This window comes from Aquila chrysaetos, chromosome 12 (genome assembly GCF_900496995.4).
Source record: "Aquila chrysaetos chrysaetos chromosome 12, bAquChr1.4, whole genome shotgun sequence".
Taxonomy (NCBI): Eukaryota; Metazoa; Chordata; class Aves; order Accipitriformes; family Accipitridae; genus Aquila; species Aquila chrysaetos.
Window position 1 is genome coordinate 22,327,023 of NC_044015.1, and position 26,746 is coordinate 22,353,768.

The following is a 26,746-nucleotide window of genomic DNA, read 5'->3' on the forward strand; positions in this document are numbered from 1 at the left end:
TGTCAAGTATTGGAAAACATTTTTTTAATCATGTTTCATATGTTAGATAATAAATCAACACAGTAAAGGCAGGATAAATGATTAAATAGAATGGAAGGACAAAAAGATGAAGCAAGTCAGAGCTGGGCTCCTGAAGTCCTGCTCACAGCCCAGTCTCCGTGCTGGACTGCGCCGTGGGTATCAGGAACGTTGCAGATGCATCGGCTTGCTCTCGAGCCACTGCACAGAGTCATGGTAGCAGCACGTGGCCATATCCTTTCACTGGTAGTGGTCAGTATCAACGGTAATGGGAACAGTGGTTAGTTACACTGGTGTTCTGGAAGGTGGAAGAGGAGAGCTAGGGAACTGCAGCTCTTCTGCGAGTATGTTAGAAGTTTACCAATGGTAAAATTGACACAGGGTGACTTTTTGTTGGCAGACAGGGAAACCAAGTCAGCACTGAACATGTACTTCCCTTTCATCTTTAGAGTAGTCCACTTTAGCACAGCTGGAGCACACTAGTGAAGCAGTGCAGAAGACTTGCCCTGCTGCTCCCAAAGATGAGTGGAACACTTTGGACTTCAGGTGTGACTGTCTTTTAATTTATCATTAAAACTCATTTCAGGTGTTAAGACTAGAAGATATATACTCTTTGATACAGTTTATCTAATGTCTTAATATTTTAGCATGGTCACGTACTATATATAGCTTTTGGTACTCTCATGTGAAGAGGACACGGTTCCTCCTTTTTTTTTTTTTTTTAACTAGTGGTAGCAGTAACAACCAGGATCATGACAGCAACATCTCAAAACTTCCCAAATCAGGACCCCACCTTTATATACTCCATCATGTTTCCCCTAAATTCAGAGTTCAGCAGCAGTTGGCCTTACCCCCATTAGGACTTCAGTCCCAGCCTCCTCCTTACTGGACTCCGGCATGATGTTCTGAGACAGGTTTCCCTAGATATCCCCTCAATAAGCTGTGATCTCAGTCCTACACCCGCAATGACCCTGATCGCATCTCTCTGAATTCACTTGCTCCTTTAACGTACCCTGTCTTTCTGTAGCATAGCTGTGCTCGAAGTTTGGTTTGAGCTTGCAAAACAATTAGAATGTGCCAGCTGTGTTGATGCTGCCTGTAGTGGCACAGCTCAAGTGTGAGAATATACTTTACAGATATGTAATAAATTAAATTTTAAAAAGGAATATTTAACAGTTTTGCATTCTTGGCATAATAACTAGCTTTATATATATATTTTAATTACATAGCCTAAAAATGTAGAAAATCCTTAATGAAGTTACTTAGATGGAAATGCATGTTGTTGTAATTGTTTCCATTGAACCAGAGTTGAAGATAATAAAAATAATAATCCTGGACAACACAGGAAGGGAAAATATAACTCTCATATGTAGTGAAATATCAAACTGAACAAAAATCCTTTGAAAGCCATTTTGTCTTTGAGTTAGTGAGAAAAATCCCCACTACTAGTTTGTAATTATTCCTTTAGAGTGGAAAAAAGGAATGACTAGATGTAATTGCCTGGGGAACAGACATCTAGGGCCACTTAAGATGCTGTAAGGTATCTAGGCTGGTCTCTGAGTGCTGCTTCAGAAAGACGTGGGTCTCCTGCATTGACTGTCACCTCTGCTGTCTGCATGGTTATGTTTCAGGGACATCTCCAGTATAACTAGACTTCTGTGTTTTGCTGCTGCATTGAGCTTACAATGTCTTCACTGGCTGTTTTTAGCAGCTCTAATGATCTGGCATATCAAAACAGTATCATTCATCTGGAAGAGCAAAAATGTTTGCTAATACATACAATTTCTGTTTAACTAATACTCCTTTACATTGGAATAAATGAGAATCTGGGGTGATAAAGTGCCTTACCAGTCACCACAGGCAAAATGGTTGAAAGTTCTCCCAGAAGAGATGCGTAAAGGGATTGCCTATTCAGCCAGGGTTAGAATTTCAATGGATTTTAATAGCGTCTAAAAAATCCTATGAAAGTACACTGAGGTAGCTGGTTTGTGTTTCCAGGTGATGGACAGGGGCTCGTGCTGTGCAGTAGACCAGCATCTGTAAGCAAAAGGTCCAGTTACATCTACAAATACATTTCTTAAACATTGGCATTGTCTTGAGAATCTCTAGCTGTGTCTATTGCATCAGTTTTAACTTTAAGAATTTTATGCTCAGTCTTTTGATACGCCTTTAGTGAATTTGAACCTCCCAAATCAAAGTCTTGTTACCCACTGTTGGTTATATTGTCAGATCGTGACACTGCTCTTTTTATTCATAACTGGATTCTTGCTCTGGCAGAGCATTCACTTTGAATGAACGCTTCTGCGTACATTAGCCTACTTGACAGGCAGTAAGTCACAGGCATTGCATAGGGTCTGCTGTGACCAAGTACTTCACGTCATTTGAACGCTACATCTTCTGGCTGTTCTGAGTCAGCTGTCCTGGGACAGAGAGGTAAAGATATTTGTTATAAAAAACAGTTTCATGTTAGTGATGATTATTGAAGATGGGAATATGGAAGAGGTGGTGGAAGAGGAAGGAGACATACTGTTTTTTAATCTCTCAGTTATTGCTAGTTTGGAGAAAGCTGAAGAAACTTTTGTGGAACTTCAGCCGTGTGCTAATTCTAAGGGGTATTGTATTGTCTTCTGGCCCTTAAAGCAAACTATCATTAACCCATCTTCATGGACAACCCTCGGTGGGGCTTTTAAAGTGGGTGGGAGGCGTGGTAAAATGAAGAAAGGACTAGAGTATACAGTTTAGTAAACTTCTATGTTGACTATACAGAAGAAAAGATAGGATGTAAATTGTTTGCTTTAATTACACCATAATTTCATTAATGTAAATGCAATGTAAATTTGGAACTGCAATCAGTAGTTCTCCCCCTCTAAATGAGACTTCAGTTTACTGCTGGCATTTCCTCTGATCCTCCCTCTTAAGAGAATTATCCAGTCTGAAAAACAACCAGGGGTTGTTTTCTCATGGCATCAGGCATGGGGAGCTGGCTAATGTCCATTCCTTAGATTTTTATAATGGAAAGAAATCTTGCTAGCTCTCATATATCAGGGAACAGTTCCTTTCCTGAAGATGTGCACTGAATATTGAGAAGTTGTAAATTGTACATAACTTCTTTAATCAGTTCCCTGGTTTGCTATTTAGGGAAACAGAAGAATAAGTGTTTGCCCTGATCAGTATGTGGTTGAGGAAAAAGAGTTCCAAAAAGAATTCAGTAATGCAGTATCTACAGGTAGCTACATAGGAAACCTTCTCCTCTTCTCATCATGGGTCTGGGACAATTGGCCCTACTGATCTGGTGTGAAGGACAGGCATATCCGCAGAGATGGTGTGCATGGATGTGTAAAATAAGCTTTTCATTCCCTGTGTCATAAAGAACTGATAATCTAAATGGCCCTTTCTGGTCAGACCTCCAACAAGGTTTACAACTCAACTACTGCCCAATTGACCTAGAAATGGAGAAAGTATTAACAAATACATAATGCAGGCACAGTAGTTTTCGAATGTAGATTTGTTAAGCCACTAAAAATCCTACTGAAGATCCAGACTGAAGATGCTTTTAACTATTTTGCAAACTAAAAAGTTAAGTTTTATCTTCGCATAATCAACGGTTTGGCAGACTTTCTTTCCAGTGTCCTTAACATAATGCTGTATAACATGTTGTACATTTAAATAATGTCAGTGTTAGTTAATATATTTATATTTCTATATTATTCTACTAGCAAGTTACAGAGAAAGTATTTGGTATTTTCTGTTGAATTCTTGCTTCCTTGTTATGTGACTCTCTCTTATTTTTTCTTCTTTTTTTTTTTTTCCTCCTTCCCCGCCCCCCCCCCGCCTTTTTCCTTCAGAACTACTATGGAGCTGCCAAAATGATTCTTTCAGACAATCCACTTGGCCTGACATGTGGAATGGTGTGTCCAACATCAGAACTCTGTGTTGGTGGCTGCAATTTGTATGCCACTGAGGAGGGACCAATTAATATTGGTGGATTGCAGCAGTTTGCTACTGAGGTAGGTAGGACTTGCAAATGTCTTAAATTCTTTGTCTGTACCAATAAGTATTGTCTAAATGCTTGCCTTTGTTAATGATTTGTTTAAAAAAAAAGTTGGTACTAATAAAATAAAGGTGTAGAAAGTTAGAATAATTATCCTTTTTCTTACAGCTCGTTCAGAAGCTTAGAAATGCTTTCATAATGCAATACTTTGTAGGAATATAAGGAACATTATTTGTGAACAGGATGACTCTTTAGAAACAGTAGTAGTTGAGACAATTTTTTTTATAATGAAAGCTTTATCTAAGCCAGGTGAAATTGTGGATGTTACTGCATAGGGAAAAAAATCAAGTGCATCTGCATCTGTAACTGCATGTTAAGGAGATGTAGAACTGTTCCGGGCATAGGGTAGGGTCCTATAGCAGAATTAGTGTGCATTGGTACTGGTGTTGGGGCAAAGGAAAAGTTTCAGATGATTTAGACTTTTTACTGTCCTGTTTTGCCAAAACTAAGTAAACAAGTAGTTTCAGGCTGACCTGAAATATATGTCTGTGTGCATCTATCTAGATAAATACAGATGCACACACGTGTGTATGTGTACATTTATTAGTTCATAAAGGTATGTGTATATTTTGGCAACTGAAGCAAAGGTTGTTACCTGCCACTTGATGTTACGAAGTCTTCTAAAGGGTTTCTGTTGAGGTGCATGTGCATTATTTGTGACTGTATAGTTTCAATGCTCCAAATTCCATCTGAAGAAAGATGGAGGCTACTACTCATTTGTTAACTTCCTTTGAGGGCATGGAGAATTTGTACCAAATTCATGGTCTCAGCTGGCACCTCATCTGATCTATCTGAAGTATATTTGGGTAACAATTGTGATTTTGGTCTCTGTAGAAGTGAGGAAGTTGTGGCTGTATAATAAAAGGCATATGCATGTGTTAAGATTGCATGTTTCTATACAGTCCTTAACTAATGAGCATGTCCCTCTTCTGTATCTTGAGCGATTTGGCTGATCATATTTACAAACATACGATGAAATTCCAGTCACCTTTACAAAGCCTGAGAAAAAAAACTTTGTAGGAAGGACCAAAATAGAAATGCAAATCAGTCTGGAAGTAACAGATGATATGTCTGTAAGGCCAATTTTTTTCCTCTGCTGTCATTCACAGACTTCACACCCCCTTCTCAATGGCTGTCGGTCATGATTTGATGCGCAAATGCTGCTACCTGCTGCAGTTCTTCTTTTATCTGTTTGTATCCCTCCTTTCATCTCTCCAGGAGATTTGTAAAACTTCTGGAGCATTTGCTAAACTTTTCTGCTAGCTGTTGCTGAACCTTCTCTCCCCTCTGTCATTTAAGCAGCTATCCACTTCGATTTTCTTGAGATTTGAACATATAAGCATAATAATCAGTACAGTTTGGACCAAAGTTCTCATTTACAGGATGAGCCTAGAGACGCTGAACTGTATTTGTTCTATGTGTATATTCAATAATTAGGTTTTATCAGTCAAGAGGCAATTTTATTAGCTTTTCTTCTAATGGTCTTTATTCCATATATGTAAAAACTTAGTATTTGTTGCAAAGCAGAAGACTTATTTTTTTCTAAAAAAAAAAGCCAAAACAAAAAAACCTCAACAAAAAACCTAAACATGCACACACAAAAAAAACCAAAAGAAAAAAAGAAAGATTAAACAGTTGTCAAGCAGATGATAAATACAGTGATGAAATATTACTGTTTAGGAACCAAATGCAAGTAATATCTGTTAAAACTTGATTTGTGTCTCTTTTTAGCCCTAATGCTATGATTAATAGAGGGGAATTATGACTTGATAGATAATGCTAAATATCTGCCATTTTTCTTCAAAAATCTTTAGAAATCTATTAAAAAAAGCTCAGTGCTAGCACAATGATTGATATGAAAACTGCAGAGAGGATGAATAGCTTTGAATGGCTTTGCTCCTAATGTTTCAAGTTTGTTTAAAGTGATATTAGTGTCAAGAGTTCTAACAAAATAAAATTGTTATACAGTTCTATTTAGTACTTTAACAAAAATAACATTTCAGTAAACTTTATTATCTTTTTTATAGTATTCTAAAAATGTTAAAATTAGTTGTTAATAACGTTTAGATTTACTGCTGTTTAATGAAGAATTTGTATGTATTGTAGTACTCATAATTAGAAATAATAGGTAGTCACTTTTTTGTAATTAATACTTTTTTTTAGCTTTCATTCAGTTAAATTTTAGTGTGAAAGTATGTATAGTTGAAAAAAATATAATGCTATGAGTGCTTCCAAGTAACAATCGTTATAAAAATATAGATTAAAATACTGAAGAAAATCATAAGGTACTACTGCTCATACAAAAATTGGCCCAGATACTGCAAGCAAAGTGTATTCACAGCTTTACCTATATGAGTAACTTAGCAAATTGTGTAATTTAGGTGTGCAACATGTGTTACTCTTAATGAGAGCTGCATGGTAATTCTCATGCACTGTGTAATAGTTTGTCCCACAGGGGCTTATTTACTGAAAACTCCATTGTGCATAAAGCCAATTTTAGACTTTTTTTCCTTGGAATTAGTCTGCGGATCATACACTTGATGCATTATGAGAGCGAGCGATAATAAAAAGGCACAACTGCCAGCTGAGATAAAAGATAAAATTGCAGTAAAGCAGGAATGTGGATTTAAAATGGCAAATATATGGGTATGACGTATGCCCCTTTGTGCTTCTGAACAATGACTGATCATCTGTTCATACTGCAGATAAAACTCCCTAATTGTAAAATATTTGTCTTGCATACGGTAGAACAAAAAAATAGCACCTCACACCTCCTGCATTTTCCTTCTACCCTTCCATATAGTTTTGTAACTATGTTTGGCTCATTCTTAAAGTAAATTGTAATCCAGTCTGAAAAAAATGTGGGTTTTGACAATTAAATGTTCAAGTGGAAAAAAAGGAAATGTCCGTTTGTATTTGTGGTGTAGAATGTGTATACTGGGATGCAGTTACCACGGTAACTGTTGCATCTAGAGAATAACATGGAGTAAAAGCTCACTATTATAAATGATGAGTGTCAAGCGCAGGTTACACCTGCTACTGCACAGGTCAAAATTATATTAATGTCTTTATCTGTCTCCTTTGCCCAAGTACTTTAGAATCAGGAAACATCTCTGGTTTTGGAACACAAGTTCAGGGAAAATATACTGAGATTGCACTGACAATACATATAGGCATGAGCTATATGACTGTCAGTCCCACAAAATAAACTAAAATTACTGGTTATTCAAGTACAAGTTTGGAAGCTTGTAGTAAAAAGGAGGTGTGATCGATTACATTGTCTGTTGTAGTGTTAGTAAGAAGCCCTCAAAATCTTACATTTCTGGATAGACATTACTGATTCTAAAGGTTCTCCTGTGTTTCTAGTTAATCGTTCTGAATGGAGCAGCACAAGCTAAATAGAAAATGTATTCTTTTAATTGCTGCATACTAGATTTAAATACTAGATCATTTAGTACTGTGACTCTTGTGCCAGCAACAGTTCTGGTGATTTGTTCCTCTCTGGAGATATATCCTGGCTGCTGTTGCAGCAGAAAGAAATTGGGAAAGGAGACTCGGTATGTTTTTTTCCTGAAAGATGCGTTGTATGAGCTTACCTGCTGCTCACCTAGGGGCATCTCAGCAGAACGCCTGGTCTGGGAGGTGGGCTGTACTGAGGGTCCTCCTCCGAGTGCTGAACCTCCCTTCTCCCCCAGCGCACCACAGGCAAGGAAGCAACAGCTGCCCAGAGGGACTGCCATGGAGGGGTGCGCTGCACCCTCAGGCTCAGGGTCCCTCTTTTGGTTGCACGTTGGCAGCTCTGATCTGTCTTAACATAGGTGGAGGGGAGAAGATGGTTCTCGTGGAGCTGCAGTTCCTGCAGTTGGATGGCCTTGGGATGGTTGCCTGGGCCCCTCGCCATCGCTGGCATGGATAGGCATGCTGCGTCATCAGAGGAGGATTGTTCTGGGGAGCTAAGACAGCAGGACAAACAGAAAGAAAACTATTTGTCGGTATTAATTTTTATTTTAACACTTTAATAATATAATATTTTAACATTTTAATAATAAAGAGGTTATTTTCTCTTTTAAGTCACGTTGAAATCTAAAATAATAAATTATAAAATTTTAGGCTTGTCTGAAGAGGATGGTGTAGCCTTCTACAAGAGTTCAGGGGATGAATCTGAGGACTTCTGATTTCTCAGGCCAATGCTGAAAGACTTGCTGATATTTGGACAAGTTATATAAATTTCTCTGCAGCATGTGTTACAGACACTAAACATTCTTTGTTTTTTTAAGGCATTTACATGAATGTTGCTATGTCATTTTTAGTGGTGGGATTCATGAAATGTTGAGGTATAGACTCTGATGCCCCTAGGTTTTCTTTGGACTGGGATAATATTAATGTATAGTTGTTCTGTAGGTTTGAAAAGTCTTTAATGAGATGTTTTAGGCCCTAGTTTTGGCAACACTCACATACTTGCATAAAAGTCTGCAGTATTACAACTTTAGCTGTTATCTTGTGGAGGGAGGATCAACAAGTTTTCCTAACTAGCTCACATTTGTGGAAAAACACTTCCTGTACATCCTGTGCTATCCACAGCAATTAAATGAAATTAACTGTGTGATCATGTAATTTGACAACTTCAAGAAGATTACTAAGCATGCAATTTGTTTCTTTTTTATTAAAATCTGTGCAGAATATTGTTTTCTTCTTTAAATATCCAACTGTCCCATAGTAATGTAAACCAGCCTACAGATAAATATCTATGGAAACCAGTGGGAAAGTGTGAAACTAATACAATCAGTTCCTAAATGTTACTGATTTCATTGCTTGTGTTTTTCTTTCTGTGCACTAGCAGTTCTGTGTATAACAATTCAGAATGTACTAATATGTTTCACACTAAAATAAATACCAGCTACATGCTAATGTCTACATCAGTAACTGTTTGGTATCTCATCATCTTAGTGAAGGATATTTAATGGCAAACCTGACTGATAAACTTCTTTCTATAGCCTTTTCAGCATGGAAGAAAGCATTATGCCTCAAGAATATAAAGGATTTAGTTATGAAGTCAAAACTTATGTTACTAAAAGAGTAAATTTTCCCACTGCTCCTTCCATTTTCCCCATTTTTTCTTTTTTCAGCCTTTTTCTGTGGATGAAGGTTTTGTGATGAAGATGACAGATTAGACATGCACTTTTTACTTAAGAAATGTGACCCTCTGTGTCACTGTCACATACCCTCTGTGTATGTCTTGGAGACTACCAAATATGCTTTTTAGCAGCCTATCTTGTTTCATAGGATTAGGCAAAGGCTTTTTTACATTTTAACATTGAGGTTAAACTTTCAATCTATTTACTGTTTTATTTAACAGATTCTTTGTCATATTCCAAGGGTAATTTTAAATAAAGTTGAAGTAGGGTAAAACTGTCTGACCATATTTGAATTCTGCAAATAGGTGGAGAAGGGTATCTGTAGTATATTCCTTTTAGAAAAATTCTGATCAGCAAACTCAAAAGTGACAGAAGTGAGTTACTTTAATTTATTCTAATTTATATAAAAATTGAGATAACGATTCTGAGTAACAGTTCTAACCTGCTCTAATGGTTTTAAATGTTTTAGATTCATTTAAATCATGCTTACTATGTCATAAAATGATTTTCATCAGGTTAGCAAAATGCATTTCTCTAAGTCACCTGCCACTCTCTGCCAAATGTCACATCTTTTCATCAAAACATGCTAATACTAGAGTCACGTAGCGAAGAAAAGAACCAGAACTTTATTACACGAGGAGAACAATAAGCTTTTCCCTGTCTGCATTCTGAAAAACAGGTAAAATGAGTTGGCTAAAACTTTCTAGGAAAATTAAACTTGAATCAGATGCTCAGCAATCAAAACCACTGTAGTTTGCTTAAGTGGGAAATATTGTGGAACCTTAATACAAACTTGTATTTGCATGCAGTGCCTCCAATTACGCTCTTTGTCGAGTATACTGAGTGTTTTGGAACAAGAACCAACCCCACTGCAGTGCAGGATGTTTGATTTACAAGGGAGAAGAGAACAAACCCACAGATTTCACACTGGAGACAACGTTGAGCAAACTCACACCTTTACAATTTGAAGTAATGTAAATAGGGAAACTGTAATATGTTATAAATGTCTGAATCAAGAGAGAATTTTCTTCAGTTGTTGGAACTTCGGCAGAATAGATTGGCTGTTTCGGTTTGGTCAAATTGTATCTCACTTGAGGACAAAGTCTCCGTAATCTTTTTTGTAAACTGGGATATTCTTTCTATGGACCCTAATGGACATGAAGCATAAGAAGTGGATGGAGTCTGTGTGGGTTTAGTTTGAATAGGCCCTAGATGGTGAAGTAATGATGATTGCGTAATATTTGATAAAAAGTTAAAGAATAAATGCCCAGTGTTATTAATGTCTATTAATTATCTAATCTCTTTTGTTTGTGTATGAGAGAGAGCCAGAAGGAAAGGCAGACGGGAAGGTGGACAAGAAAGGCAATAGTATTAAACTTTACTTGCATCCTGACCACAGTCTGAGCAGATTAAAATTGGAGAGGACAGTTGTGTGTAATGTGGCATTGAACACTGCTTGCAAGGTAATCATCTTTGCACACCAAAGGATTTGTACAGAAGAATTTAGTGATATTTAATTAGGTGAATTACACTGTAGGGAAACTTCACCATGAGGTGAGTGAAAATCTTTTGAAATGCATTGAAGCAGTTTGCTATTTTCACACAGTTACCCTGCCAGCCTTAATATGCAAAACTGCCACTGAATTCCAGATGGCAAGATATTGCCGCACAAGCTGGCTGTGCTGCATAAAGACAGTTTCACCCTATTTGCAAATAGGCAGAATTAAAGTTGACCATTCAGCCTGAACTACTAGGATTTCCTGCATGAGTGCTTGGTTTCTGAAGCTTAACACTGCACTACAGTAGTGCGGCACTTTAGTATAACATTTAGTTGATGGGTATGACTATTCAGTAATAAATATAAAAATAATTATGTTAACAATAAAGTAAATTTAGTGATAAATTTATTAAGCATATGCATATTCATAGTGTTCAATATACACATTAAATATCCAAGTTATATGGTTTGTATTGCTGAATAGCCTTCTAAAACAACTGCATGAGACTTTAATGGAAATTTGGTATCATTCAAGCCATTTCTGTGTGAATGTAACAAAGCAGACATTTTAGAAATATCCTTTTGCATTTTGGTTATCACAGTCTAGTTTCACAGTACAATATAAGCTTTTCAGCCTTGAAATCCATTAATAACCACATTAAACCTTCCCATATTGTATGAATTGTCAGGTTTAAATGATTCTTTTTTAAAAACAATTATCTGTCTCTTGCTTCTTGCAGTTTGTTAAAATGCTATGTCAATTTACAAAGACTGGGAGAATTTGACACAGAAATTTTAGAGGGGGAAGGAACTAATCATTGGTTTACCTAGCATGAGTGCTCAAGTGCGCATGAGGAAAATGAACATTGATTCAAAATATAAATGAAAAATTCTATTCATGAGTGGAATTGCCAAAGTTTAACTTGAAAAACCTTTGCTTCTTGAGTTCTAAGGAAAGTAGAAACTGTTGGTAAACTTGTTAAATAGGTTAAATAAGCTATTTATTAAATGAGAATGTATGTATTTTAGAGGACTAATTAATACTTATGGAACGCAGTTCTGCATTGAAATAGCTAGGGAACAATGTTGTCTTCTGGTAGTTTTTGAGGTGCAGCGTTGTCGTGTTTGTGATATGACTGAGAATCCCAATACAATGAGCTCTTGTATCCTTTTGGTATAATACTGTGCTTCTGCTACAAAGATATACTCCTTGGGTTAAATATTTTCCCCCTAATGCCTAAAATAAAATGAAGATGGAACTATGCTCTTCCACACTCCTAATCTTTAGTAGCCTGCAAGGGCTGCAAGTCCATCCTTTTTCCTTTTGTAGGTTATACAAGATAGAGACTCCATTCCTTCCCCTACAATGTATGTAAATGCAGAGGACAGTGAAGTCTAGCTCAGTGAATGTGGACTATTTCTGCCTTAGCCTCTTCCATGTATGCCTGAGCAAAGAATTGATTTAATGCAAAACCGAAATAAACTGTGTTACATTACAGCTAGGTTAGGAGCCCATTGTGCTGGGTTCTGTATAAATACATAGTAGTGGTCAGAGACTGTCCCAAAGTACTTTTAATAGTGAAGAACAGAATGGAGTGGATCATCACCATTTTACAGGTGAAGAATTGGGGCATAGGGAGAACAGTCTAACTTTCAGATATGCCTACAACTTTGGGACACCCAATTAAAAAGTGGAGAATATCTGAAATAGATCAGCAACTAACATGAAATAAGTCCTATTAGAATTACCTAAGAGAAGGTACCTAAAGCATGGGTTACCTTTGGAAATACAGCACTGAAGACTAGGGACAGTTTCTAAAAAAAGTTTCAAAACCACCTAAGGTTGGTTACCTACCACCTCTAAAAAGTCAAGCCATAAGTGATTTATCCAGGATCACACAAGATGTCTCTTGAAGAAGCAAAGCCGCTTTCACTGGCATTAAAATCCTTTGTGTTATTCGCAGAAATATTCTTCTAGCAGTAGGAATAATCTGAACGTTCTTTGGAAGGAGATTTTTGGTATTACAGAGATTCTCTGCCGTCTCGCTGATGTTGTAATACTATTCTGTTACTCATAGTCTGGTTCCATCTTCTCTGTAAAATTTACAGTAGTCAAAGATCTGACTTCAGACATTTTTAAGACAAAAAGAACCATAGAAGGACCAAACCCTGCATCCACAACTTCCCTCACAAATGCACCCATCATGCCATTTGGGAATCCCTATAATGTTATGAAGTGATCTGCAATAATACATCAATGAATGGGGACAGTACTAGCTGAAGCTTCCATCATGGTATTCATAATAAAATTTGAGAAGGGAATGTAAAGTATGTAACCTGTTGAATGTATTGCTTTTCAGGTGTTCAAAGCTATGAATATTCCTCAGATCAGAAACCCTTCCTTACCTCCTCTAGAAGATATGCCTGAAGCCTATCATGTGAAGATAGCTCTTCTTGGTGCAGGACCTGCAAGTTTAAGTTGTGCTTCCTTTTTGGCTCGATTGGGCTATTCGAACATCACTATATTTGAAAAGCAGGAGTATGCTGGTGGCTTAAGGTAAAAAACAATGACAACAAAGCACTGTTTCCAATGATTGTAGAAAGCATAGCAAAAAATTTTGTGCAAACATAGTTTATACATGATCCCTCTAGCTTTACCAAAAGAAGAGAGTAGAAAATTTCAGATCTGGAAAACTTATTTTTTATTTAAATAATTCATCATTCGAGTTAAAATAGGTACAGTTACAGGCAAGCTTTAACTGAAACTCTGGTGGCTATCTCCTATATTCTTTTCATATGACCTCTAAAATTCCAGGGTGCAATTGTTATCTGTCGTGGTTTAACCCCAACCAGCAACTAGGCATGATGCAGCCACTCCCTCACTGCCCCCGCATCCAGTGGGATGGGGGAGAGAATCGGGAAAGAAAAAAAGTAAAACTTGTGGGTTGAGATAAGAACAGTTTAACAGGACAGAAAGGAAGAAACTAATACTGATGATAATAACAACAACAATAAAATAACAATAATAATAAAAGGATTGGAATATACAAAACGTGATGCACAATGCAATTCCTCATCATTTGCCGACTGATGCCTAGTTAGTTCCTGAGCAGCGATCCACCCCCCAGGCCAACTCCCCCCAGTTTATATACTAAGCATGACATCACATGGTATGGAATACCCCGTTGGCCAGTTTGGTTCAGCTGCCCTGGCTGTGTCCCCTCCCAACTTCTTGTGCCCCTCCAGCCTTCTTGCTGGCTGGACATGAGAAGCTGAAAAATCCTTGACTTTAGACTAAATATTACTTAGCAACAACTGAAAACATCAGTGTGTTATCAACATTATTCTCATACTAAATCCAAAACATAACACTATACCAGCTATTAGGAAGAGAATTAATTCTATCCCAGCCGAAACCAGGACATTATCAAATTAACACTTTAGAAAATTATGTCAGGAACCATTTTCCCTTATTCAAAACTTTTAAAACAAGATAAGTACTTGTAGCCCTACGTAGTGAAAGAATTAGTAGATGTTTAAAATGCTTTAGACAGATACTAATTTAATGGAGATTTTTAAATTTAGAATGCTTTCATGAACTACCTTATGCAAATAAAGGTGACAGTGAAAAAATCCATCATGTATGCCTGGACTTGCAGCTTTAGTAAACCATACCGTAAGAGTGAAATAAACCCCTTACAATTCTAAACCTTCAACAAATTGCTGATACTCAAAGGACAGTACCTTTGCAGTTTTCCCATATGGTAAACACTTGGCGGATATTTGCATGGTGTCATGTCCTCTACAGTAGAAGATGAATTTTTACCACTCTAACAATGGCTGAGATTATATCTTGTAAGTTTGTTGGAATCCCTAAGTATAACATAAAATATTTCAGAAACTGACTAGTGGATACCAACCCATTCAAAATCAAAAAGAAATTTTATATATTGAAGATGTAACCACACTAAAGTGTTTACAAAATAAAAAGTGAAAAGAAACAGAGAGAGAAAGAAGGGTGATGCACTTGTATTTCTCATCGCAGCATCACTGAAATCAGTAGACAACCATTAATGAATTTGATCCATAATGTCACAATGTGAAATACTTATTCAGTGCTCTGGAAGATAGAGAATCAATGCTGGAGAAGTTGAACGGATTACTTGCATTTTTCCCAGTGAGGTTCAGAAGTATTCTGCCTTTTCAGGACATGGTTTAGTGGGCATGGTTGTGTTGGGTTGACGGTTGGACTCGATGATCTTAAAGGTCTTTTCCAACCTAAACGATTCTATGATTCTAATTATCAAGGTGTTGATACATAGGCATTTAACTCTGGAGCTGTTTTACTTGAACTGGTTGCCATAGAGGATTGCAAATTTAGTATATGAAATACTTACCTGTTGAGTAGCACATGTTTTCATAAATACCAGATTTAAAATGAATTTTGTTGCTGTAAAGTAGTAAGAAATAATGAGATGTTTCTAACAATGAAGCTTTACTTGGTGACAGGTTAGACTCAGGTTGGACTCAGCAATATAGTACAGTATTTTCTGCAGTTGCTTACAGTGCTTACAGTACAGTGCTGCAGTTACTTACCATGTGCTTCCATATTTGAAGCAATGTGATGTTAAGTTGCATCTGTTCTTCATGTTTTAAGTTGAATTTAAAATAAAACTTAGTCTGTTGTTTGTTCTACTGCAAAAAGCCTTACACTAAGTTTTGCCTGTTCCGTTAGTATCCTTAATGGTCAAGCAGTGCATTTTAAAATGTATTTCTTTCTTTTGAGTCGTAAAAAGCACATAGCAATCAAGGTCAAATTTTACTTCCATTCATTGTAGAAAGTTTAACATCAGGTTTAAGGGCATCAATTCCTTTTGTCCTTATTTTAATCTTGGAACAGAAGGGAGGCTGGCCTGTGGCAGCAATCATCTATTATTGCATTTGTAAGTCTTTGAAGTGCATCTTTTAACAAGTTTGGGTTATTAACGCGAGTATTTTCAAGGCTGCATAAACTATTGCAAATGGCTAACAAGACCAAATTAGTTTTGTATTTGGAATCAGCTGTTTGGAAGGGCAGTGCTTGTGCCCTTTTTCAGTTCTCTCTGCCTTTTTTTAAGTGTTTTTAACTACGATGTTCCTTCACATGCATGTTACTTCATAGCTAACCTTAATAATATTGCTACAACAGAAAGGTGTCTCGTGATTGCAGTTCCTGTGGTGTGATATTTAAACATAGCATAAGTCTGTGGTTGTCTGAACATGGCTGAATCTTTCACATTCACGGGGAGGTTTTCCTGCATTTCACCAGTTGTGTAAAATTTGTGCTTTATAGTAGAGTAGGCAGGAGCAGATCTCGCTTTGGTTTAGAGACTGTGAACAAGCTTCACTGCCTGTGCTCCTAGCTATGCCACGGGTTTACAATATACCAAAATATTTCTCTCACTAGGCCAAAGAGGTGTTCCTTGAGCAAAAGTAATTTCAGATCACTGGGAAACACCAAACGCCTGTCCAAGCACCTCTAACTTGGATCAGATTTGAGGAAGAGGTGAATTTGTGGGACACCGTTTCCATCCACTGCATCCCTCCTGCACCTCTGCCCCGTTTCGTTCTCCCGCTCTGTCTCTCCATTGCAGAGTCAGACTGTCTTCTGCTGCTGAAAGAAACTGTATCAGAATTATTGATGTACCAGTTGACTTTCATAAAATGCTTATTTTCATGATAAATATGCATGCATGTGTCCCCACAGAACTGTGTGTATTTGCATACGAACTTATATGTGCATATATGTGGGTATACTCCACAGCACAAAACTAAGTAAATGTTTAATAAGAGCAAAAAACTGTTTACAAATTCTGACAGTGACATAAAACAGCCAGTGCTGTTCTGGGAGCATGTCATGGAAATTACAGGCCTTCAACAGATATATAGGTGGCTTGGAAAATGGAATTTTCCTTTTTTTATTAGATTTCTTTATTGAATCTTTGTTGCAGAATCATATTGATACATTAGCTTGTGCCACAGACACCTTTTTACTTAGCATGACCTATGAAAGCTGTATTATCATGACGTGTTCATTATATCTGGTATTTTTAGAACACTTTTCATTGCACACTGTTCAGGAAAGGTGAAAAAAGGGCAATATTAGAAATGATAAGGAGGAACACCAGTTTCTTATCAATATAATTAAAGTTGATGCAACTTAAAATAAATAAAATCCCTCTGGGCTGTCAAAGTTAGATGTTAAAGGTGGTCGCTAACAGTATGTAAAATAAAGCCACAGTGAATCTCTGTGCCAGTGCTTTGTTATGTTTAATTTGAAAACGTACTAGACTGAAGCTTAGAAATATCTGGGGAGAGACTTTCACTTTTCTGCATATTCAGGTTTTTTTATCTTCATTGAACAAAAGTATCTAAAATAGAACTTCACTGTGTTTCCTGTAATGCATTTTATGGCAGAGTTTTTGAACTGGCATAAGTAGATGTCATTTCATTGGAGAGAAAGATCTGTACCAGTAGATACAAATTGAGATTCTGTGCTGGCACTTCAGTTTTCCCATATAGGAGATCTGTGATTCTGGGAACTTGAAGATGTCATTCCTAATCTTTCCCAGGAGGAAAAAATGCCAGCTAATAAACATTAAGTCAAAAAGCAGACTTGAGACCAAAAGCTGATAGAAAATTACCGACTTTGTCCATCCTGAAAGATCATAAAAAATTTATGAAGTAGAAATGGAGGAGGGTACACTTTTAAATACCATTGCTCAAAATAGCATATGCAACACTTTAAAAAAAATGTATAGGAAATTTGATTCTTTCTTATTGGATAGCTTAATGAATGATTGCTAGAAGATCACTTTGCTTTTAAGATCCATGAGATCTTTTCTGAAATGGATGTCTTAATTTTGTTTAGTGTTACATATTCTGGTGCACAAAAGGAACAGAGATGAAGTTCTTTTGGACCCAAGCTTAACGTATGTTAAATGGTTACCTAGAAGTGTGGGCAGGGTTGGCCTCAAGGTACTGCCTTTCTGGCCTATATTTTTAGCATTGGCTGAATAATTCTGTTTTGTCACTCTAACAAGTTAAAAAAGCCAATGGTCAAGCTTCAGCACATTTCCATTCACATACGTCAAAATTAACGAAGGTTTGTTATAAGTATTGAATTTTTAACAAATAAAAAAATCCTTTCTTCCTAATAGCTGGAAGTATTTCACAAGCATTTTTATTTGTTTTAGTACGTCTGAAATCCCCCAGTTCCGATTGCCGTATGATGTAGTGAATTTTGAAGCTGAGCTTATGAAGGATCTTGGAGTGAAGGTAATGAAAAATGTATCCTGTCTATGTATAGCTCAAAGAAAAAAGAACAAGAACTGTGCCAAAGATTAACAGCAAAATGTCATGCACATTAGTAAAGAACGATTAAAAGCTACGCTAGACAGAGGCAGGAAGATGCTTCCTCTTGCTCAGGGCATTTGTCTGTCTCCTGTCTGAATGCCACTAGTTTGGAAAAGGGCAATCAATAGTTCTCATCTGGCATGCCTGCATGTGATTAATTGTCTGTAAGAAACAAATTCCTAAATTGCTTTAGGGGTTCAATGTAGCTATTGGAATGATTTGATTTTTTTAATCGAGTTTTTTTCATGCAAGTTTGGCACTACTTAAAACATTCATATTTGATATTTCTCCTTTTGTTCCCTCTCCCTGAGTTTTTTCTTAATGGTTTATCATCCAGTCTTGCATCCAAGTTTATTTTATAATAAAATGCATCAAATTAAAGCGTTAACATGATCATCTATTATAAACAATAACAGTTATTCAACTTCTTGGAAAGTAATAGTTATGCATTATTCTGTTAAACAAATGTGTGTTGTTTATAGATAATGGGAACATCTCTTTATTGTTAATTTAGGGCTTGAGCTGAAGATTTAGGTAGTATTTACAACTGCTGCACATTCTAATAGAAGTTACGAATGTAGAATGCATCACTGTATCAAATTTTTGAGTACCAGGAGGGATAATATATTTTTAACATGATACTGAAGCGTTCAGTGAAGCAAGAAATTCCTCTTGGAATCTTTCATGTTGGTTCATATCGTAAAAGCAGTAGACTGTTGTCACAAGACCCAAGTGAGAACCTCATCCTGTCCAGGTTTTATAAAAGTGCTGGTAAGATGTAAGATAAGGCTTTAAATGCTACAGGTCTATTTTTCTACTCTAAAGATCCCTTTGCAACCCTTGAAAAGATGGACAGAATGGAGGTTGAGTTAGGAATGAGGCTAAAATCAGAGCACTGAGGCAATTTTAGACAAAATTGCTGTTCATAGGCTCCTGGGAACCCTCTGCAAAACTCAGTTCCCCAGAGCTCCCTGTTATGACAGGGTCTCCAGAATGGACTGATAGAGCCACCATGTCATCTTGACCTACAGGTCCTCCACTGTTTTGAAGTGCAGCAGAGAATCTCAATGTAAATTTGCTTCCAAGCTCTGCCATTGGTTTGCAGTTGACCCTTTGGCAAGCTGGTTAACTAAGTACCTTAGTTTTATACCTCTATAAGGTGGAAATACTTTCTGGTGTTTACTTAAAGCATTTCAGATCTGTGGTGGAAGGTGCTGTATTGTGTAAATGCTCAGTAGTGCTGTTTATTCAAGTAATTCTACTGAAATTAGTAAGAATTAGTCAGCTGAATAAGGATTACAGAGCTAGGCCCTAGGAGTATTATGAATCCCCACATAAAATAGTATTGCCATTTAAATTCCTTCATTAGGTTTTCATAACATATGTACACAATAGGATAAAAAAATGTAATGACAATTTATGGAATGTATTTTGTTGCCAGTGAGGATGTAGTCTGTGTTCTTGAAAGGATTACAACTGTACATGGCTTTTGCACCTCTGATAAAATTTATACTAAATCTCCAAAGACAAAAAAAAGTCAGTGCTTTAAGTATTTTACACTGTATTTTACATCTGCCTTTTTTTCCACCAATAGGAAAAGTATATTAAATGGAATATAGGCAGATTCAATAACAAACAAGACATACAATGACATGAAGACTAAACTGTTAAGATCACAAAGTATAGTGCTTACACAATAGAGCATGACATTTTGTAAAGTGAATACCCAAGTGATATAACAAAAACTGGCAGAAGACATTCAAGTTCAGAGAGTCTAAAGTACATTGCATTCTGCACACTTGGAGGCCTACAAACTGCCTGATACTGTGTGGGAAAACACTGCTTGGTTTTCTGTTCAGAACCCCTGTTAATGCAGAATAGTGTCATGTCTTTTCTTTATTTCCCTGTAAGAAGCTCATACTTTCACTAATGTTTCTGCAATAACCTAAACTGCTTGTTTTTTGGTTGGTGTGCTGGGTGATCTGTTTAGCACATATTCCCTAAAGAAGGTTCTTGCTTCCACATCATGTTTCTTACATTCTGATTTTCACATGGGAATAGAATCTTTTGTAGTCAGCACTGAATACAACGATTTACTCACAGTAGAAAACTGCCATTTTCAGCTTTACTTCAGTACCTTGTTCCATAGACAGGCTTCACTTGTTTGTTTAGCTTCCTTTAACTCTTTAGCTTACAGCAGAAACCAAGCTAGGCTGTAGTGGCCCCCATCTGAGGATGATCTGAAGGTACCTTTTACCCATAGCTAGTTTGGGCCACTTGCTTAAATCAGAGCCAGTCTGGCCTTTTAAGCCTGGCTTGGGGGAAAAAAAATTAATTTGCTTTGTTTGTTCACTAGAAGATCCTGCAAGATGCCTGTATGCAGGACATGATAGAAATTATTTTCACATTATCACATTAAAAGCAAGTAACCTTTAACTCTTTCAGATAATTTTTAATAAAGGCCTTGCAATGCATGGAATGACACTCCGTTCCTTGAAAGAAGATGGCTACGAAGCAGTCTTTATTGGAATAGGTAAGAAGAGCTGTCTGTCCTGTGTTTTGTCATCTTGAAATTGAATGACTGTCTAAGAATAATCTGGGACTTGTATCTGTATTAATAGCATGATGTGAGACAGCTTCAATTTGATGCATTATGGAAGTATGGAATATAAGGAAAATTTAAAAACCAGGAAGCTAAAGCTAGCTGTCTTAAGACAGTTATTTGTTAAAGTTTTCACATTTATGTGATTTTTTAGTAAGACGAGAATGTAGCTGATTGGGATGATTTATTGTTTGTTTAAATAGTTAAAAAATGGATGAAGTGAAAACTTATTTGTAATTAATTGCCATATTGGCCTGGAGCGATACACAAATTCAGTTTTCAGTTTTTGCGAACAGCTTACTATACCCACATAATTACTGAGTCTATATGTAAGCTAGTGATACCATGCTTGGTTGGTTTTTTCTTTCCTCCATATAAAACATGTAACATCCTTCAGATAGGTTGTAGTGAAACGTAATTATGGGATGGGTTAAAAAAATAAGCTGACTTTGACTTATACTAAAACTGGCATCATAGGTCTGTCTTCTCTCATATGCTAAAGAAGTCCCGCACCTGCCTGCTATTTGAATCATTGCTTCTTTTTAATGTTAGATTAGAATTGTTATCCATTTACCAGTATTTTGAAGTACAGCTGGACCCATCGCTACCATATGATAGGCATGTTGAGCAGGCATTGTTTACAGTTGGTATGAGGCTTAATGCTCTTTATTGATCTAGACGTTGCCTAAGTGAACATAATAGGAAACAAGTTGTCCAACTGTTCCTCCTTCCTATTATTGATTACAGAGATGTAATTCTTAGTACAGCGACAACTGTTGTTTACCATCTGGTTATGCAGTATAATAAGCTTTGCAGGTCTATTCTGTCATGTGATTATAGTACAGAACATTGTGATTTATATAATCCTAAATCCTCACATTGTTAGAGACCTTCCATGTATAGGAATTCTGATGTGTCATATTTTGATGTAATTGTATACAAGGGAATGGTCCAACTTATCTTCTTTATTGTTTTCATCTGTCTTTCAAACTGTTTTGTGAAATCTCACCAATGAGGGATTAATTCATAAATAAACATTTGTTTCTGAGAGTCTAGCATTTAGGAAAAAATTATCAGTCATTTTTGGAATATCGGCATGATTCCCCTGCATTTCTGACTTGGAAATTTAAAATAACAGTTCAATTAAAGGTTAGCAGAAATGACCACTGAGCACTACACATAGGATTGGAATGTTTGTTTTATGTTTGTGGGTTTATTTTCTGACCTTCATAAATTTATCCTGAGAAATACATATAGACAACATTGTGCCATACAGATGCTAGGTAAAGGGACACAACCAGAATTTTAATAAACAAGAGAAGGTATGTGAAGCGTAATTCTCCTGTAAACCATGTGTTCACTGACTGTATTAGGAAACAGAGGGTATAAATGCTAATGAAGGATTATGTGTTCCTACAAAGTTTTGTTATTGGAAGCTACCTTGCATTCATGATGAAGTTGGTCCCTCTCTGTACCCTCATGTCTGCCTGTCATCTCTCTTTTACAGTACTGTGTAAGACACTGGACAGTAATGTGGCCTTGCATACTGGTAGTGAAAGATGGAGGACAAACCAAGGGATTACAGATTTCTAGGGTTAGTTATATTAATGCAACAGAGCATTTATAAACTCTCAACAGCAGCAGTTTTTCCGTAATGAGTCTGTACTGTATTTCGTTTTGTGTTCTTTGGCTACTGAACAAACATATTCAATGAAATGTTGCATTCGATTACCCTGAATCATGGGAGTAAAATAACTAGAGAACACCACTTACATAAAATAGAAGATTTTTTTTTTAAAGGTGGTTGTAATTTGCTTTTGAATGAATCTGTACCTTGATGGGAAATTAACATGGTAGTTTTCAATTTTCCCTATTAGCAGAAGAAAGAAAAAGTGAATGGGTGTGTAAAAGAAGATGAAGTCCCTGTTGGGAAGAGGGAGTACACTGTAAAAGGATTTTGTCATAGTGATGTCATTTTTGAAGAGCACACCTTTAGTCTTGCAAATGATACGGAACTCAAGAATTTGTCCGTCAGGATTGTACAAGAGTCCATGTGTGATTCATGAAATGGAAGAGCACTTGTAAATAGCCAGCTGCATAAGGGCAAGTGGAGATGCAAAGAGAAATTTGAAAGCTATTTTCCACACAGTTATGCATCAGGAAAAAGTCCATTGCTCTGTGGGAATGTTGCATGAGGTAGGGAAAGTACACCCCTCAGCTGTGTCTATAAAAGGTAAAGCATAGGTGACTGAAGTTTGATCACTTCTAGCAAGTGACCTTATTGAAGAAAAATGAATAGCAAAGGCTTTTTGTGAGAGCTGTTTGGAAAGGTGTTAAAAGTATGCTCTAGTCAACATATTTGCTCTGTTTCAGACCTGAAGGGTAAAGAATTCCTAAGAAGTTCACAAAGGGATACAGGTTAACAGCCTTACTCTAAAATAAATAATAATAATAAAAAATACTTAGCTTCAAGTCTTTGCTTACTGAGGCATTGAGACTATGATGGCTTTTCTTAACGTGAAAGACTCTCTCCAGCCAGTAGGTCTGGTGCATTTAAGTCACCGTTTAAAGCTCAGAAAAACAACTTGTACTACACCTGAAAATGAACAAATGGCCAGTATGTGCCATGAACCTTTGGCAACTTCTGGGATCTCAATTTGAGTCACACCTTACCTCTATACTATTTTATTTTGCACCATCTTATCTTTCCCAAGTAGGCTGTGGCCGTGTGTATAATGTTGTAGAGACTGATGTGGAATTTGGGGTTACGAAGACATACGCTGAACTAGCAAAGACTGGATCCAAGGAAAAGCTTTCATAGTTACCTGGATAAGTGGTAATGAAAGAGATCAATCTGGGCAGTGGCATACTGAAAGGCAACGCTGCCCTCTGATAGCAGAACCTCAGAACAAATGGTAGGTGAATCTTAGTCACAGGATTGCTTGTTACCTTTTTTGCTTTTTGTAGTTCTTTCCTTCAATTTCCTGTTTTTTTGCTTTATCTGAACTGTGTTTCATCCAGCTAGTTCTTAATGCTGTACTTCTGTTTATTTCTAGAGGATCAATACATGAATTGCCTCTTCCCTGTCCATCATTTACTCTCATGTCCTCTCAGTTTCCTCTCTACAAAGATGTATATTTTGCAACATCTGGCAGCAGACGTATCTTGTGTTTTGCGTACAAGGACCCAAGAGATAGACCACTCTTCTGTTTTTCTCCAGCAAGTCCTGATTTCAGATTACAGCTAACATAAAGGGTAGCCCATGAATCTCAGTTTCTTACATCAAAAGTAATGATAGACAATAGCACACATGAGAATTTTTTCACATGACTAAAAGGCAGCAGCCATACAAAGGGAGGAACAACCTGTTAAATATATTCTGGGAGTCTTGACTATATTTTTTAGTTCTTTTCATTGTCATTTTGCTTGGTGCAATTTCTAAACTTATTCAGTCTTATTTCAATGGGCAATTAAAAATGCCGATTAAGAATTAGAGATGTAGAATCAGTCCTTAAAATTTTCATTTTAAAATTCTGTTTATCTAAAAGTTACAGATCTTTTAGTTTTATTTTGTTATTCACAAACATTAATGAATATGAATTAAACCTCTCAATTGAACTTTCAGAGTTTTAAAAATAACCTCTAAACTTATGCATAGAAAAAAAAAATCCTTTCCAGATTTGATAGATTACACTCAACATGCTCTACCTAGAATCAGCTCTGCTTTTTGGTAAGAAATGTTTGTGAAGAATTGGTGATTGAGCTGACAAATAATTTTGAAAATTTTGCTATTAAAAAAAAAAAGTCTCGCATCAGTTGCTGCCTTCTGTAAACACCATAGAGACTCAGGGCAACAGAGAATCGGCATGCTGAGAGCAAAAGGAGAAATCAATGATGGGATGAGGGGCTAGAGGAGAGAGCACATGGTCCTCAGAGACAGCAAAGTACAGCAGCGAAGGGTATCTTATGGAGAACAGAGTAGTCTGAACACTTTGTGTTACTGTGTTTCCTCGTTGATTTTCAGGGTAGAATACTTACGATTTTTACAAAGAATGTCTATGTGTATGTGTCTTGCTTGGCTATCAGAGCAAATGCAGAAATACTAGGCTTTTATTACTCACCCTTCTTGAAGTTCAGCTACTTTCTTTGGAAAACAGGATTCTGTGGTTCTGTCTTCTAAGACTCTACAAAGCATTGTATATTCTTTTTGAAAGAGGAAATACAAAAAAAATTTTTTATAAAACTATTTAATTGAATGAAAATGAATGACCTAAATATTTAAAGTATTTAAGGACGTTTCATGTGACATTCAGACAAATATATAAAAAGGCTATCACCATAAACATATTTTCTGCAGACTTTTACACAAACATCTATCCTTATTCTGTAACATTTTACCATAACATAGAGGTTTTATATAACATTTACATTCTCTTTATATAAAGTTCAGATAAAAATATATCTTCAAAGATAGTTTTATTTGGTAAAATATTTAAAAAAATCTTAAGCCCCCATTCCCAGAAATTGCTTAGACACTTTAACTTTAGCGTCTGTAGGCTTAAACTTGCAGCACAAACTAACTTTCTAGTTAACTTCTCATTGTAGGGCAAATGCAGCTAGCAATGAAGCTTTCTTGTTTCTTCCTCCATCTTGTGATGCTGAATTGCTATAAAGTCAGTTTTATTGTAATAGGGTATTCAGAGGTTGTATTAAATACTGTGAAATGGTAGGTTAGATGAGCATACAGAGTAAATCTAAACAGATTGTTGTTTGGATGTATCCTAAATAGTATATCCTGCTTGCAAGGGTTAAAACTGTACCTAAAAAAGAAATAAATTAAATCCCTTGTGGAAAGAACCTTTGTGATAATTGCAGTCATTCATAGTTAATTAACATAGCATTCAAACAATAATATAATCAGATGATTCCATTGATTGGAATGAAATTACACACCAAAAAAAGAAATTAAAAGTCCAAGCATTGATGTACCTTGTTTTTTAAAAAAACCCTGTGAGATTGATTTACTGTCTCTTCCCCAAAAAGTAAGTAATCTCCTCATGCCTGTTATTATCTTCTGATTAACTATGCAGTGCCACCTGGTGTGCAGATGGGAAGAATATTACACATCAAGAGCTCTGTTCACACCCACCCACACAGACATAAACCTACGTGGCAAAAAGTGAACAGATGTTCATTTTGCTTGTGCTATAGGAAAAAATTGTGCATCGTACTCCTGATTCATAAACTAAATTTGGAGGACATGAAATCTGCATATGGGGCCCGTAGGCCCATGGCCAGCACAGACATTTATGGAGGAAATATGTCATATTCAAAATAGTTCTCATTTCAGGTTGTGAACAGACTTTTATTTGTTTGCTTCTCTGGTTTTGTTTTACCTTGTATTTCTGAGTTTTCTTTTTCTCTTCACTTGCTATTTCACTTATCACCTCCAGAGGGAAAAGTTTAGAGGCAGAGTCATTTGAAAACATATCCAGTATTTATCTGTTGGTTGGTTGTTTTTCAGAATTGTTTTCTGTTTCTTGGCATTTAAGATGTTCCCTAAAATTATGCTTTTAGGCCTCTTTGTGAAGACCTGTTTGGCTCAGAGGTAATGTAGCAAGTCATGTGAAATATAAGGCATCTTGGTTAAAGATGGAACTGTAGTACAAGCATTGCGCAGCCTTAGGCTCTTAGGATCTTCAGCTCTATTTTTGGAGGTTTTTTGGTGTTGTTTTGTATTATTTTATAATTTCATAAGTATTTTGACACTTTATAGATGATACAGTTTTTGCTGCAAGGAATCTAAAGCCTAAAGACCAGATAAACCACAACAAGCAGGGGTGAAAAATAATGTGTTGGCAGGTAGTGCAGGAAAGAATGATGTTGGAAACATGATCAGCTAGATACTCAAAATAAATGCGTGTCTAGCTTAGTTTCTTGGTTGGTTTTATTGACGCTTGTAGACAAGGGTTGTCACTGTCTCAGAATCTTGCAAAGATGGTACTTTTCACCCAGGATTTTAAATGGTGACAACACTGGCCTTTCAG

General features: G+C 36.5%; 1 protein-coding gene across 1 annotated transcript in view; it reads left to right on the forward strand.

The window, feature by feature from the left end:
* DPYD (dihydropyrimidine dehydrogenase) overlaps positions 1-26,746 on the forward strand; it is a 372,599-nt gene that overhangs the window by 108,675 nt on the left and 237,178 nt on the right. Inside the window, exons 5-8 of the mRNA XM_030033578.1 lie at positions 3,864-4,025; positions 13,063-13,259; positions 17,938-18,019; positions 20,543-20,630. Of these exons, the coding sequence (XP_029889438.1) occupies positions 3,864-4,025; positions 13,063-13,259; positions 17,938-18,019; positions 20,543-20,630 (529 nt within the window). The remainder of the gene's footprint in view (positions 1-3,863; positions 4,026-13,062; positions 13,260-17,937; positions 18,020-20,542; positions 20,631-26,746) is intronic.